Source organism: Pelodiscus sinensis, chromosome 6 (genome assembly GCF_049634645.1).
Source record: "Pelodiscus sinensis isolate JC-2024 chromosome 6, ASM4963464v1, whole genome shotgun sequence".
NCBI lineage: Eukaryota > Metazoa > Chordata > Testudines > Trionychidae > Pelodiscus > Pelodiscus sinensis.
Window position 1 is genome coordinate 28,884,964 of NC_134716.1, and position 17,129 is coordinate 28,902,092.

Consider the following 17,129-nt stretch of genomic DNA (forward strand, 5'->3'; position numbering starts at 1 on the left):
CTGGTCAATCAACCCCAATTTTATTTTAATGAGATAATATGGTAAGTTGATAAAGGCAACTACAGAAGTTGTAATAGCCTTCTGTACAGTATTTGACTCAGTGCCACACTACTTTCTTATTAAAACTGGCACTATGCAATATTAATAAAACACATTATATAGATTAGAACTGGCTGCCAGATGTCAGAAAGTAGCTGTCAATGGGAAATCATCATTTAACAGAAGTGTTTACAGTGGGGTTCTGCAGGGATCAGTTCTAGGCCTAATACTATTCAAAATCTTCATCAATTATCTGGAAGTAAATATAAGATCAGTGCTGAGATAATTTGCAGTTGACACAAAGATTAGTGGAGTAATAAACAATGATCAGCGCAGGACAGTCACAGAGAGTGATCTGGATAATTAGGTAAACTGGACTCATTCAACCAAAATGTGTTTTAATACATCCAAAAGATAGATCATATGTCTAAAAACAAAGATTGCTGTCACACCAACAGAATGTGACACTATGTAACAGAAAGCAGTGACTCTGAAAAGGATTGAGGGGTCATAGTTGACAAGCAACTGAACACAAGCACCCAGTATGAGGTCTTGGCAAAAAGTACAAATGAAATCCTTGGATGTATAAACTGGGAAGTGATGTAGTATATACAGCATTTGTAAGAATCTCAGAAAAATACCAACTGCACTTCTGATCTCATAGAATCATAGAATATTAGGACTGGAAGGGACCTCGAGAGATCATTGAGTCCAGTCCCCTGCCCTCATGGCAGGACCAAATACTGTCTATCAGGGATGGTCTAGACATTTATCTAACCTACTCTTAAATATCTCCAGAGATGGAGATTCCACAACCTCCCTGGGCAATTTATTCCAGTGTTTGACTACCCTGACAGTTAGGAACTTTTTCCTAATGTCCAACCTAAACCTCCCTTGCTGCAGTTTAAGCCCATTGCTTCTTGTTCTATCTCCAGAGGCCAAGATGAACAAGTTTTCTCCCTCCTCCTTATGACACCCTTTTAGATACCTGAAAACTGCTTTCATGTCTCCCCTCAATCTTCTCTTTTCTTAACTAAACAAACCCAATTCCTTCAGTCTTCCCTCATAGGTCATGTTCTCTAGACCTTTAATCATTCTCATTTCTCTTCTTTGGACCCTCTCCAATTTCTCCACATCTTTCTTGAAATGCAGTGCCCAGAACTGAACATAATACTCCAGTTGAGGCCTAACCAGCGCAGAGTAGCGTAGAAGAATGACTTCTCGTGTCTTGTTCACAACACACCTGTTAATGCATCCCAGAATCATGTTTGCTTTCTTTGCAACGGCATCACACTGCTGACTCATATTCAACTTGTGGTCCACTATAACCCCTAGATCCCTTTCTGCCATACTCCTTCCCAGACAGTCGCTTCCCATTCTATATGTATGAAACTGATTGTTCCTTCCTAAGTGGAGCACTTTGCATTTATCTTATTAAACTTCATCCTATTTACCTCAGACCATTTCTCCAATTTGTCCAGGTCATTTTGAATTATGACCCTATCCTCCAGATTAGTAGAAACCCCTCCCAGCTTGGTATCATCTGCAAACTTAATAAGCGTACTTTCTATACCAATATCTAAATCGTTGATGAAGATGTTGAACAGAGCCGGTCCCAAAACAGACCCCTGCAGAACCCCACTTGTTATGCCTTTCCAGCAGGACTGTGAACCATTAATAACTACTCTCTGAGTACGGTTATCCAGCCAGTTATTCACCCACCTTATAGTAGCCCCATCTAAATTGTATTTCCCTACTTTATTGATAAGAATATCATGCAAGACCATATCAAACGCCTTACTAAAGTCTAGGTATACCACATCCATCGCTTCTCCCTTATCCACAAGACTTGTTATCCTATCAAAGAAAGCTATCAGATTGGTTTGACATGATTTGTTCTTTACAAATCCATGCTGGCTGTTCCCTATCACCTTGCCACTTTCCAAGTGTTTACAGATGATTTCTTTAATTACTTGCTCCATTATCTTCCCTGGCACAGAAGTTAAACTAACTGGTCTGTAGTTTCCTGGGTTGTTCTTGTTTCCCTTTTTATAGGTGAGCACTATATTTGCCCTTTTCCAGTCCTTTGTTTTTCCAAAGATGATAGCTAGAGGCTCAGATACCTCCTCTATCAGCTCCTTGAGTATTCTAGGATGCATTTCATCAGGCCCTGATGACTTGCAGGCATCTAACTTTTCTAGGTGATTTTTGACTTGTTCTTTTTTTATTTTACCTTCTAAAATTACCCCCTTCCCACTAGCATTCACTATGTTAGGCATTCCTACAGACTTCTCGGTGAAGACCGAAACAAAGAATTCATTAAGCATCTCTGCCATTTCCAAGTATCCTGTTACTGTTTCTCCCTCCTCACTGACCAAAAAAAAAAAAAAAAGATACTGAAAAAAACAGCATTCAAAAGACATTTTTGAAAAAGATACTGAAAAAACAGCATACAAAAAACAGCCACAAAATGATTCAAAGACTGAAGAAAATGCGTTCGAGTGAGAAACTTATCAAGCTAAAGAGATCAATTCACCTAGGTGAATTGATTACAGTGTTCATCTACAAGGGTAAGATACTGTGTACTAAAGGGCTCTTTAATCTTTAACAAACAAACAAACAAACAAACAAACAAACAAACAAAACCCCACAAAAACATGACAAGAACCATTGCCTGGAATCTGAATTTAACCACTAGGACAAATTACCAAGAAATATGGTGAATTCTCTACCTCCTGATGTCTTCAAATCAAGACTAAATGCCTTATTGGAAGATATGCTTTAGTCAAACACCAGTTAATGGGCTCAATACAAGGGTAAATGGATGAAACCGAATGGTCTTTGATATACTGGAGGTGTGATCTGTTGATCTAATGGTCAGTCTCTACTGGACTTAGAATCGACAAAAATTTCAAACTTACTTCTCTTCTTGCTGATGCCTTAATAACCAAGATAGTAATCCTTAGAGACAAGTGATAAATAGTGCATGCCCCCAAAGGTCCCATCATTCTGGTTTTTACTATATGAACTCAGATGGTACAAACCTGGTTTATCTGATTAAAGCAAACTGATCAAAATATTGGGAATACTAGTAAACTAAAAGAACAATTGGGCACACAAGACTCTCAGAAAAAATATTTTCAATTTCAGCTAACAACACGTCGTCATCAATACTCTCTAAGGGCATGTCTACTACAAAATTAGGTCAATTTTATTTAATTTGACTTTGAGCATCTGATTCAATAACTATAATTGTACATGTCTCCACTCGGTGGCTGTGGTTGATGGAGCACATCCTCACAGCCAGAGATTTCATCAACTAAAGGAGTGATGCACTGTGGGTTGCTATCCCACAGTCTCTTGCAGCAGATTGGAATTCTGGGTAGAGGCCTCAATGGGATGATAACATTGCTGTGGATGGTTATGGATGCATGTCATCAGTCTCCCATGTCAGTGGCTCAGAACCAGCCCTATCCCATGATATACTTGTCTACACGCCTTTATTTTCACGTGGCATTACTGTATCCCTGGTATAGCACTTAGGTGCCCTATGTGATTCTGGCATAGATACCAACAATTCTTTTGCTGAGTCAGAGCTCTGGCTGCACAGACTCTTCCTCCCCCACAACAATCAAATCTGCTGTCTCCTGAACACTCGATGCTGGACACATTTGTGCTCAGCTGTGCTGGTGCATTTTTCACGCTGCACATTAAATGACCATTAAAAAGTTCCCAGAGCTTTTTCCTGCTCACTTGGCTGAAGAGCATTGGAGTTCAAAGTGCTTGCCAGAGCATTCACAACGGAGCACTCCAGATTATCCCCTGGAGGCCAGTAACTCTGAATTACAATACACAATGTTTACAGTGCCCCTAATTCGAGGTGGGAATGTTGTCTCCACTCATTCAGGTGGAGTATAGGGGTTGATTTTAAATGTCCTTCAGGTCAATGGAAAGGACTGGGCAATGCAGACACATTCATCACAAATTTGACTTAATGCTGAATAAATGCTCATACTGTAGACCAGCCCTGCGACTCCAAAAACAGATCCTTGAATCACATGTATGTAGGTAACACAGAAATTATGGAGACACTCTACCACTATCTCCATTAAGCATCTGCAGATGCTGGATCCAATAGCACTAACTGGGCAGCAGGACCTATAGAGGTACCAATGATAACAGTGCAGAATCCCTTGATCTGTAAATATTGAAAACGATACGCTGGTGTATTCTTAGAATCATCGTATTTCTTACACATTCTGGAAGGCCATGCTTCCTCACAGGTCTAAGGGGAATCCCCAGCCTTGTTTCCTATTTTTCTTCTGTGTAAGAGAAAGACAATAACTTGTTTATTCCCGTGACAATGCCAATGGGTACTCAGGACAAGGGCTACAGCCATAAGGCTTTGATTAGGATTATTAAATAATGTGAATTCTGTTAACATGTAACCGCTGAAAATGGAGCTACCTGCCTCTCATCCTCTCCCCCGCGCTGCTGCCTGTGTATCAGGGAGGTATTTCTATTAACCAGAAAATAATGGTCTCTCACAGAAGAAAAGGGTCAGAAATAAACAAAAACCCTGGTCTATGTATGCATGAATACAGCATAATATAGTTTAGTCAGGGCCTATGCACACTATATTATAAACTAATGTTGCGGTATGTTAAAACATATCACTCTGTCCCTAGAAAAAACATCATGTAAATACTTACCACAAGCCTTACAAGCTATAGCACAAATCTCTTCTGCAATATATTCGCCAGCTGGAAACCGAAGATAATGTCCCTCGGTCTTCTCTGGGGAATGATAAAGGTAAACCTGAAGCACTGTCTCCGTCTGCTTGGGAGCATTTGTATTCCCAAGGATGTCACCATTCTGATGGAGGGTAGAAGTTGCAGTTCCTTCCATCTCTGTCATTGTAAGGCAGGCCATCTTTTCATTGTGTTCTTCTCAGAGTGGTTGTCTAAAAAACAAAAAGATTATGCACTGACTTTAAAAAGCAAGGGAAACTGAAAGAGCTACACAAGATCTGTTATCTCTGATATTTACATGGTTATAGTTTGTAAACTTGTTAACATTTCCTACTTGAATGAATAAATCTCCCTCTCCCTCTCCACACACACACACTGTATAAAAACTTTTCCTACAGGACGACAGAGTGACATCATCTGATGTCCTGCCTACCTCCTTCCTCCCTCCTTCCCCTATCCTCTCTCCTCAGCCGCCGGGAGGGGAGAGCTGGGCCCTCCACAGCCAAGAGGGGGACCTAGCCAGCAGGGGGCACAGCCTCCTAATAGATTTTTAAAAGACCTGGGATGCTTTTCAATGGTAACGTGGACATTTTGAAGCATAGAAACTGTGAGTTAAAGTACTGGGTTAGGACTGCATAATTTCTCAAAAAAATTAGCAACAGGTGAGTTTCTTTACAGTTTACAATAGTTCTACTCTGTAAAGTGACTGTGCATAGGAAAAACAAAAAGCCTTCATGATTTTTGCCGCTCAATGATTCCAAAGCCAACACTGTATGTTCATTTTACAAATAAAATCAGGATTTTTAATTGTAAGCCCTACAAACCCAGAGCATCTGCACGCCAAATGAGTTCCTCAGTTACACCTCTGCAACCCTATTGTCCCCTAAGCGACAGGTCAGAGGTTGAGCTGATGATGTATAAGAAAAGATATCAACTGAGTCACACTATAGCTAATTCAGAAAAGAATCCCTTTTCAGTTGTGCTTCAGTCCAGCCTAGCATAGTTAAATTACTTCTGCAAGTAAAAACTCAGAATACAATTATCATTAGAAAGACTTCGGTCTTCACAATGTATGTATCCTCCTAGCATTTCTTGAAGTGGCAATTTATTCTAAAATATATGACTAAGTCTAGAAGCAACATACAAACTAGTTTCAAACATTATGCCAAATTTTAAGAAGTGACTCCATCAAAAATTAATCTCCCAAATCAATCTCATGGACCAGTGTGAACATGCTCACAGAGAAGACCAATGAAGAAACTTTTTTCCATTCAATGAAAAAATGCTCTCTCATAACCATAACTATGGAATGAGGGAAAGTGACTTGACACACAACCTAATACATTATACAAAATGCACTTCAATGCAAAAAACTGAAACTGAAAAAATGAACAATGACAGTATAAAACTGCTCAATATAATTTGAAGATGCATGGGCTGGGGTTATCGGTGAGAGAAACAAAAACATTTTGGAACTGTATACCATTTGCCACAATCTACTGCCTTCTAAAAAAAAAAGTCTGCTCTTCAGTAACATTTTTAATCACACTCACGATTAAAGCAAAATGCAGGACAATGTAGCACTTTAAAGACTAACAAGATGGTTTATTAGATGATGAGCTTTCGTGGGCCAGACCCACTTCCTCAGACCAAATAGTGAAGAAACTCAGGACTAAGTTATCTCTGGCAGGAATGGTTTAGCTGGATCCAGAGGGGATGAACTCCATCAAAAATAGTGAATTCACTCAAAACCTCTCAATTTAACAATGGAATTTTTAAAACGCACTGGAGAGCACATCCCGGGCTAGGCTAAGAGTATCTTTGTTCTTGCATAAAACCATCATGAATTTTTCAGTATAATTAAAACTTATAAAAAAAAAAAGAAAGACTGGAAAATCCCTCTAAAGTTCACTTATATTAAACCACTTGGTCTCTGTGGTTTAGATCAGTGTTTGTCAAACTGTGCTTTGCGGAACCCCAGGGCTCCGAGAGACATCTCGAGGGGCTTCTCGAGGTTGACAAACTGGAAACATCAACAGGTACAACACATACAATCAGTGGACCACTGGGGCTTTTCATACATTTTTATGCATGTAAAGGGCTCCGGAGCCCAAAAAGTTTGAGAACCGCTGCATTAGATAGTCACAAAGCGCAAAACATTAATTTTCTTAGACTTCATGAACTACGTTATTGTTTTATGAAAGGATATTCTGAAATGCTACTTTTTGACTGTCGTCAGAACACAATTTCTTCTATTATTTGAGATTTTTCCATATACAGTACAATCAAATTTCCATTGTTAATGTTGATTTCCACCTGATTACAATGTAATCAGATTTATATACCTACCAAAGGACTGCAAAACATATTTCTTTTTTAATGCAACAGGTTAATTAACAAGGGCAAAAGACCATTTTGATGACAAATCTGAAATACGGTCTGAAATTCCAAGAGATCAGAGATCACTTTTGTTATATTAAAATAAAACTAGCACCGGTACCGAGTCAGTGTTTCAAAGAAACTTTAGGCTGTTCCTCTAGGTGTAAGCATAATCCACTATGTGTTATACATCCTCCCTCTTTGCCTGATCAACAGAACATATGGGTCCATTAAAGCTATGACCACAAATGCCTGGCTCCCGAGCTCAAATTGTAGATGCTTGTGCTTTTTATAACTCTGGCGTTTCCAGATTCTGTTCCTGGTGTTTCAGCCAAGATAGAGCCCGTTATACAAGCAATGGCACTACTACGTAAGTGTTCCAAGCAGAAACAGTCACATTCAATTTAGGCACACAAGAAAGCCATTTTTCCTAAAAGAAAAACTACCTGATATTTATCTACTTGTAGCATTAATATGCCAAAAGCCCTTTAAAGGCATAAGGGTTGCAGTTTGGTACAATATGTATGTCTGTCACTGCTTTCTGTGCATTGCCAGTTGCTCTGATGAAACTTTACCAATTTAGTTTTAATCACTGATGAAGTCTGGAGCCCTCTCTCTTCACTGCAGCGATCACTACTCTAAATAGCACTACTGTAGTAGAGAAACTCAGCCTGCCATCAAAAATAAACTTTTACTTCCTCATCTCTGAGTTCTCAGGTCCTTCCATATCAATTAATCACATTACAAGAAATAGCACAGTTTCCACTGAATCTCCTCTTTCTCTTATGCAAAAAAATGAAAACTTGGCAGCTGTAACAAAAGCAGATGAAAACAATTCCAGAGGCGTGATTGATGGGGACTCTTAAAATTATACTATTTTATAGTTTCATTTCTTTTGTTAACCTGAAATGCTTATGAAGCAACCAAGTGAAAGCAATAACTACAGTCACTATGAATTAGTTAATTCACCAGTAAGTCTGCCAAGGCCCCAATCCGGAAAACACACAAAAGCAAACAATAGCTGTCCTACTGAAAGTTAGTTGGGCTACCCTTCTACATAAAAGTGAAAGCACATGCGTAAGTGTTTAGAGGATCAGGAACTAATAGTGCCATTCACATTAATTAAATTATTTTGTCAGCAACTCATTTTAAAGCTGGATCACCAACTCTACCACCTTCATTCCTTGCCCTATTTTAAAAGTTTTTCCATGTGCCTAATCCCGAGCAAATGAGATTATTAGCCTCATACTAAATTAAAAACAGGACATGCCCAGAAATTTTTACCACTCCATTTTTTAGTTGACCAAAAGCCCAAGTTACATTTTTAGCATACCAATATTAATAGCAATTTGTGAGAGAAAATATTAGCTTTCTTATGATAGAACAGATGTGCTCTGAATACAGTCTTTAAACATATGCAAAAATACATACATTCTTTAAAAAAAAATTACATAGTAGGAGTTACTGCCCACATATTTAAGCGAGTGAGAAAGGAAAAGTAAATTACAGTCAGACAAAACCCTGGATTTTGATGCACTTCCAATTATATCAATTCTCATATGAACTTACTACTCCCCTACTGGCCAAGTTAAATCATGCTCTTCAACAAAAACCATTTCGATTATTTAACCTCTGAATAAAAAGTCTCAGAGGGATAGCCGTGTTAGCCTGTAACTTTCAAAATGAGTAGTCCAGCTCTAAGGTGCCACAGGCCTACAGGCAGTCCCCGGGTTACGTACAAGATAGGGACTGTAGGTTTGTTCTTAAGTTGAATCTGTATGTAAGTCGGAACTGGCATCCAGATTCAGCCGCTGCTGAAACTGATCAGTTTCAACAGCGGCTGAATCTGGACACCAGTTCCGACTTACATACAGATTCAACTTAAGAACCCCAGGCTTCCCCAATCAGCTGCTGCTGAAACTGATCAGCAGCTGATTCCAGGAAGCCCGGGGCAGAGCAACTCTGCCTCGGGCTTCCTGTAGTCAGCCGCTGGTCAGTTTCAGCAGCGGCTGACTTGGGGACGCCTGGGGCAGAGCAGCTCGGGTGCTGCTGGGTTGGTCCAGTAGCGCAGCTGCTCCTCGGCGCTACTGGACCAACCCAGCAGCACCCCAGCTGCTCTGCCCCAGGCGTCCTGATTCAGCCGCTGCTGAAACTGATCAGCAGCAGCTGAATCAGGACTCCTAGGGCAGAGCAGCTGGGGTGCTGCAGGGTTGGTCCAGTAGCGCCAAGGAGCGGTGCTGCGGGACCAACCGGCAGCGCCCCACCTGCTCTACCACAGGCCCCGGGCTTTGCTCCACGTCCCCCTGGTCTGCTGGGGGGGGGGGAGCACTAGCTGCGTCCCCCCCCAGCAGACCAGGGAGATGCGGAGCCAAGCGGCGGAGGACCCGGGCCGGACCGCGGCGCTTCCAGATCAGCGCCACGGTCCGGCCCGGGTCCTCCGCGGCTTTGCTCCCCGTCTCCCTGGTCTGCTGGCTCCCCCAGCAGACCAGGAAAACGGGGAGCAGCTTTTCTCGCCCCGGAGGGGGCGGGCGGTGGGACCAGGTGTCCCGCCGCTCCAGTCCTCCGGGGCGAGAAAATCCCCGTTCGTAACTGCGGATCCGACATAAGTCGGATCCGCATAACTCGGGGGCTGCCTGTACTCACTGCCTCTAAATAAAGCTGCTATTTCTATTCTGAGTAATCACAACTGGAATTTCTTTCACTGTGAATTGTATATGTCTAAATGCTCTGCTCAGCTCAGACCTAAAAAACCCTTGCTAAAGTACTTGGGCTGAATCTTCAGTGCACTTCACCAGGGTAGCACAAAGAGGAAGGAAAGGAAGCTTAAACAGCCTAGCTAGGGATTCCACTTGCATGTTTCTGGGCAATAGAGTCATTACAACTGGCTCTATTTATGCCATTTTCTCCTTCCTGTCCCACCCCATGTGGTGCAACTGGAACATGCAGCACTCCAGTGAACAAGTCCTCAGGCATCTCTAATTTCTACGCTGGGCAAAACTTGCTACATATTACTCAGAGAACAGAAGGGAGAGAAAGTCATTTCTGCTCTGCTCTAATCCTGGCATGCCAAGCTCTGCCTTGGTGAACATGAAGATCTGCCCTCTTGGTTACAGACAGCACAAGTAGTTTCCTACTCTGACTTATGGTTAAAATCCGAATCGTGTCTGGTAATTAAAATGTAAAAAATCTATATCCATTTTCAAAACATACTGTATGTTCTATGGGGTTCTAAGAACAAAGAATTTGTTCTAGAGATTACATGAGAAGGGAAAACAATGTGTCTTTTTCTGCTTCTTTGCAATGAATATAAGTATAAACTCTTTTTTAAATTGTGGAAATTTAGGTCTTTTCTTCCCAGTTGTACAGGAAAGTCTCCATGGACTACAGGAGATTTAGTAAGATTATATCGTCAAAAAAAGCACATACGTGCAATCTAATTAATTTAGTGGGACAGAAATGTTTAGTCTAAAGTTTAAAACGTAAGCTTTTCTGTATTTTTGTCAACAATATTCAGTTTATCTACCCAACACATAACTAAATGAAGAGATCAGTGTTCAGGATTCAGTATTGCACCATTTCAATTAAAGGTAAAGAAAACTCTCAATCCACATCACTGAGTCCCCTCCAATGGTACCTCAAACAGAAAATTGTATTCTTTGCTCTACTGCCAAAAGACTAAAACCACTGCTAAACGAACACGTAGGCAATTTATCTTTAACCCACATAAGTGAATATAGTAGTCACATGCAGTTTTCATTTGGAAAAAGCAGTATGATCTATACAGGCCCTTTGCAACCATCATAAACCTTAGTTCAAGGAAACTGTTCTGATTCAGTCCCTACCTGAACCACAGACAATGGGACCTGCATGGATGGTACCTACAAGAGGGGGCAGCACACAGAAGCCCCCTGGACGTCTCTCTTGCGAGGAGCTATAGGGACATGTTGCTGTTTCCTAGGGGCCCAGGTCGGCGATGCCCAGAACCCACACCCCAAACCCCCTCCCACAGCCTCCTCCTGCACCCACACTCCCTCCCCGAGTCCACACACTGTCCTGCATGCCAGCCCTATACCCCAGCCTTGAGCCCCCTCCTGCACCCAAAGCCCTCATTCCTGGGCTCACCCCAGAGGCTGCACCCCCAGACAGAGCCCTTACCTCCTCCCATACGCCACCCCTCCCCCCACCTCAGCTCGAAGCTCCCTCCCACATGCTGAACTCCTCAGCACCACCACCCAATCCGCAGGCCCCTCTTGTATCCCAAGCCCTCATTCCCATCCCAAAGCCTGCACCCCAGCCGGAGCCCTCACCGCCCCTCACACCCTCCCGCACCAGCCGGTAAAAGTGAGTGAATGGAGAATAGAGTGAGCAAGGGCAGGGTCTCTGGGAAGGGGCATGGCCTTAGGGCAGGTACGGAGCAGGGGTGTTCAGTTTTCTGCATTTAGAAAGTTGGCAACCATATCAGGTTCTAGGCTGATGTGTAGGTAACATGCCACACTTCTATATATTAAATCAATTCAGTAATTGTTTTCTAGCTTCCCTGGAACTGTTTTGTTTTAAATCCAGCAACTGAAAGCCATCCAAGGTGTTTTAAGGATTCTGGGTATACTGGAAACCACTGATTTATTAAGAAACAAAGTAACATTCACATTAGCTGTATCACCTGCTGCAACTCATCCACTAAGAAGGCAAATGGAAAGTGCTCTGCTAATCTGTGGATATCCGCATCCTCTGTGGCCCCGTGTAGATACACAATTTGTATCAGCATCCGCGTCTGCAAAAATGAGCCACAGATAGCTGCACCCACATCTGTGGATGCAGATATTTACTTTATATCCCATGGGTATGCATATCTGCTGCATATTTTTGCTGATGCGGAAGCAGATACAAATTGTATCTGCGCAGGGCTTTACAAATGCACAAGCAGGTAAGGTGGAGTTCTTATTACACACAAAACTTTAAATGCACCAAAGATTCTGGAAGCAATTTCACACTTCTCCGAGGGCTGCACTCTTAGGAAATACAGACATCCTATATTATAGCAGCTCAGTTTGCATAATGCATTATCTGCTCTGGTAGTGGTCTCTAGAAACACTGATAATGGAGGGTATTAGAGAGATAAATTGAGTGCTCTTTCTGATAAATCACAGAACTTTAAAAATAAAAATAAAAAATCTTCAACTTCCAAAATGGTTCAGTGCATGTTATAACAATACTTCCTGCACATAAGGAAATAAACTGGTCTGAATAATCTCAGACACTAAAAGACCTCTGAGGCAGCTCCCCCAGGGTCCCAACAGTCCACTGGCTTTGTCACTGCCTGCTGTATGGATCTGCCCCCACAGGATCTGCAGCCTGACAGCTCCAGGGCTCGGGTCACCAGCCCTCGAGGCTTCAGCCCATGGTTCAGCAGTTGCCCTTAGCTATAGCTCCTCCGTGGGCAGCAAGGGGCTAGGATTACCATCTCTCCCAGACTGCATGGACTGGACACCATTGCCATGAGCTGGTAACCTACAGAGGAGCATAAAACAGGCATCCCCATTGTAAAAATTGTTCCAGCACTATTGAGTTTAGGTGACTATTTTCCCAATGTAAAACAGTGTATTTGGTTAACCAAACTCCAAAAAAAAGTATGGCAAATTTTTAAAATTTGTTTCTCAGTAGGAAAAAACACAAATTTTTATCAAAAATGAAAATTGACACAGAAAAAAATCTTTAGTCAAAAATATTTCAACCAGCTCTTTTGGGGAGTCATTCAAATTATTATTATACTAACATGCTAAATTAAATATTCAAAATGTAAAGAAAAAGAAACACACAGAGTCAAGTACCTCAGTTATAGTTAAGGATTGTAAAGTGGATTTGTCTATTCATTCCATGCTGACCCTGCTAAGAGATGGGACCTATTAGACCCTGAGGTACTTTATTTCCCCACATAGCTTTTACACTGCTCAGAATTTTGCCTAGAAGCACTATGATATTTTAAAGACATGCATCAGTTTCACAGCTGCTGCTAAGAACCCTGCAGGCTACACAAAAGTGTTATGAATTGAGGGCATTTCACACTGCTGTGTGTGAAAGTTGCATGCTAGCATTATTCACAAGGGAATAGGGTCCAAAAATCAGAGCTTGAGGGGAAGAGTAGTGGACATTTGCCGCTGTCTCACAGCAGACTATAAGATATGGAAAAAAAGGAGAGAATATCAGAGACCCACTCTTTATTGGTCAGAAATCTATGGAGGGGTAAGAGACCTTCAGACAAGTTTCCTATCCCTTGCTACAGTGGAATGGAACAAAGCTTTGAATATGAAGGAGAAGAATGCTGGGATCTCTCTACCAGGGTATAGGCGACCCCTAACTAGTGACGTGACTGGTTCCCGGGGAAGCGTCTCATAACGTGAACCCTCATTTACAATAGGCACCGTGCACCATTGTAAATGCGGGTCAAAGACTTAAGTCAGGCATTTTCAGCCCCTTCCACAGTTACAAAAATGGTTGTAAGTGCAGGGGGTCGTAACTCAGGCGGGCGGAAGTTGGGGGGTTTCTGTTTACTTAATGGACCCTGCTTGAGGGCTTCATATTTTGTATTGCCATCTGGCTACTAGGTTTCTTTTAGAAAACCAAAGGAACTAGTTAAGAATTTGAAAGTGGAAGGCAGCTTGGGTGAAAGTGATCATGAAATGATAAGATTCATAATTCTAAGGGATGGGCAGGAGGGAGAAAAGAAAAATAAAGACAATGGATTTCAAGAAGGCAGACTTCAGCCAACTCAGGGAGTTGGTAGGTTAGATCTGATGGGAAGCAAGTCGAACAGGAAAAATAATTGAAGAGAGTTGGCATTTTTTCAGAGACACATTATTAAGGGCACAAGAGCAAACTATTCCACTGTGTAGGAAAGATAGGAAGCTTTGAAAGAGATCAGTTGGACTCAACCAGGAGATCTTGAATGATCTAAAAATGAAAAAGAAGTCCTACAAAAAAATTGAAACTAGGTCAAATTACAAAGGATGAATACAAAGCAAATAACTCAAGTATGCAGGGGCAAAATTAGAAAGGCCAAGGAACAAAAGAAGCATAAATTATCTAGAGATAATTGTAGCATTCTACAAATATATTAGAAACAAGACGATGACCAAGGACAGGGTAGGTCCATTACTCAAAGAAAAGGGGGAAAAACAAGAAGAGAAAATGTGGAAATGGCAGAGGTGCTTAACAACTTGGTTTTGATTTTCACCAAGAAGGTTTGTGGTGCTTGGATGCCTACCAAAGTAAATGTTGGAGAAAAGGAGGTAGGTTCAGAAGTTAAAACAGGAAGTTAAAAATTACTTAGACAAGTTAGATGTCTTCAAGTCAACAAGTGAAATGCATCCTAGAATACTCAAGAAGCTGACTGAGAAAATATTTAAGGCCACGTCTCCACTTGCTGGAGATCAATCTTCTGGTATATGATTTATGTCTAGTAAAGACCCGCTAAATTGAATGCTGAGGGTGGCTCCAATCGTCCTTGGTACTTCTCAAAGTAGTGAGGAGTAAGGGAAGCTGACAAGAGCAAATGCTCCCATTTGCCTCCCTTTGTGAAGATGGCGCCAAACCCAGCTTAAGATAAGCTGATTCCAGCTCTGAATTTTACATAGCTGGAGTTGTGTACATTAACCCAACCTTCCAGGTCTAATGTAGACCTGGACTAAGTCATTAGCTATTATCTTTGAAAAATCATGGAAGACAGGAGAGGTTCTAGAAGACTGGAAAAGAACAAATATAGTGCCCAAATATAAAAAGGGAAAGGAGGAGAAGCCACAAAACTACAAATCAATCAACTTATCTTCTGTACCAGGAAAGATAACGGAGCAAATAATTAAGGAATCAATTTGCAAACATCTAGAAGAGAACATGGAGATAATTAACAGTAATCATGGATTTGCAAAGAACAAATCACGTCAAACCAATTTGATAACTTTCTTTGATAGGATAACAAGCCTTGTGTATAAGGGGGAAGCAGTAGATGTGATATACAGTATCTAGACTTTAGGAAAGCATGTGTTACGATCTTGCATGACCTTCTCATTAATAAACTAGAGAAATAAAACTTAGATGGAGATACTATTAGGGATGTGAATGGGTAACTGCCAAGGGGAGGGAGGTCACAGGCCAAGTGGCAGTCCTGTGCGGGAGGACTGGGGGGGGGGGGGGGGTCAGTGGCAGCCCTCAGGGCTCGGAGCTGCTACAGCCGGTCTAGACTAGTCCCCTCCAATCCCACTTAACCAGTTAACTGGTTAAACATATGGCTAGCTGATTGTATAGCTGTTCCCAGAAAGTAGTTACCAAGTAGTCACAATCATGCTGGAAAGGCATAATGAATGGGGTTCCTCAGATATTAATCTTGGGATTGGTTCTGTTCAATATCTTCATCAAAGATTTAGCTAATGGCATAGAGAATACACTTACAAAGTTTGTGGATGATACTAAGCTGGGAGGGGTTGCCAGTACTTTAGAGAAGAGGATGAAAATTCAAAATGATCTGGGCAAACTGGAGAAATGGTCTGAGGTAAACAGCATGAAATTCAATAATGACAAATGCAAAGTACTCCACTTAGAAAGAAAAAATGAATTGCACAGTCTACTAAAGACTACTACGGAAACAGATCTAGAAGTCAGAGTGGTTCACAAGCTAAATATAAGTCAACAGTATGATACTGTTGCAAAAAAAGCAAACATCATTCTGGGATGTATTAGCAGAAGTTTTGTAAGTAAGACACAAGAAGTCATTCTTCTGTCCTGCTCTGTCCTACTTGCCCTGATTAGGCCCTCAACTGGAGTACTGTATCCAGTTTCGGGTAGCACATTCCAGGAAAGTTGTAGTCAAATTGGAGACAGTCCAGAGAACAGCAACAAAAATGATTAAAGATCTAGGAAATCTGACCTATGAGGGAAGACTGACAGAACTGGGTTCATTTAGTTTGGAAAAGAGAAAGCAGAAGGGACATAATAAAAGCTTTCAAGTATTTAAAAGGTTGCTACAAGGAGGAAGGTGAAAAAAATTTCTCCTTAACTGAGGATAGGATAAGAAGCAATGGGCTTAAATTGCAGCAAGGCAGGTTTCTGTCAGAGTGGTTAAGCCAGGGCTGTCCAAACTTTTTTCAAAGAGGGCCAGATTTGATGAAGTGAACATGCGTGAGGGCCGACCATTTTGCCTGACATTCTTTGAACCATTAAAATTAAAAACAAATTAACTATTTTATGCAAAGTTTATTGCAAACGGCATACTTTTCATTTCGTCACATGGATGACAAATCTAAACAGGTGTTAAATCACTCTGCCTTTCATATCTGAAGGCCAGATAAAAAAAAATCCAGGAAGCTGAAATATATGTCAGGAACATTGTAAAGTACATTACATATTATTGGTAATAGAGGTTGTCTGTCAACTTTTAAGTTCAAAAAATATGAACAGGAACATAACACCAAGTATACATGTTGTGTCCACATATATTTATAACTGATTTAGACCAACTGACATTAACTGAGATTTTACAATGTATTCATCTCAATACATATGGATTCGTTGGGGGCCATAAAAGATAGATATTGCCAAATTACCTGGGGGGCCGTATTAAACCGGAACACGGGCCGCAATTGGCCCGCGGGCCGGACTTTGGACATGCCTGGGTTAAGCACTGAAATAAACTGTCTAGGGAGGTTGTAGAATCTCCAGTATTGAATATTTTTAACAGCAGGTTAGACAAAACCCCTAACAGGGGATGATCACTGGTGCTTGGTCCTCCCATGAGTGCAGGACTGGACTTGATCTGTTGAGATTCCTTCAAATTCTATTAATCTTGGGAGGAATCTCCTTTTCTAGTGAGATGTGAGGGAGGAGATGCTGAACATGTGTTTTTTATGTAAGGCTTTTAAAATATTTTTAACTATTCATTGGAATGCTTTTGTTTGCTTTCTTGTTTGTTTA

The 17,129-nt window shown here is 41.3% G+C and overlaps 1 protein-coding gene across 4 annotated transcripts in view; it reads right to left on the reverse strand.

Moving 5' to 3' along the window:
• JAK2 (Janus kinase 2) overlaps nucleotides 1-17,129 on the reverse strand; it is a 130,782-nt gene that overhangs the window by 70,433 nt on the left and 43,220 nt on the right. For all 4 annotated transcript variants that reach the window (XM_006115137.3, XM_075931627.1, XM_006115140.4 and 1 more), the window contains one exon: nucleotides 4,752-5,002. In XM_006115137.3, the coding sequence (XP_006115199.2) occupies nucleotides 4,752-4,971 (220 nt within the window). In that variant the 5' untranslated portion in view covers nucleotides 4,972-5,002. The remainder of the gene's footprint in view (nucleotides 1-4,751; nucleotides 5,003-17,129) is intronic.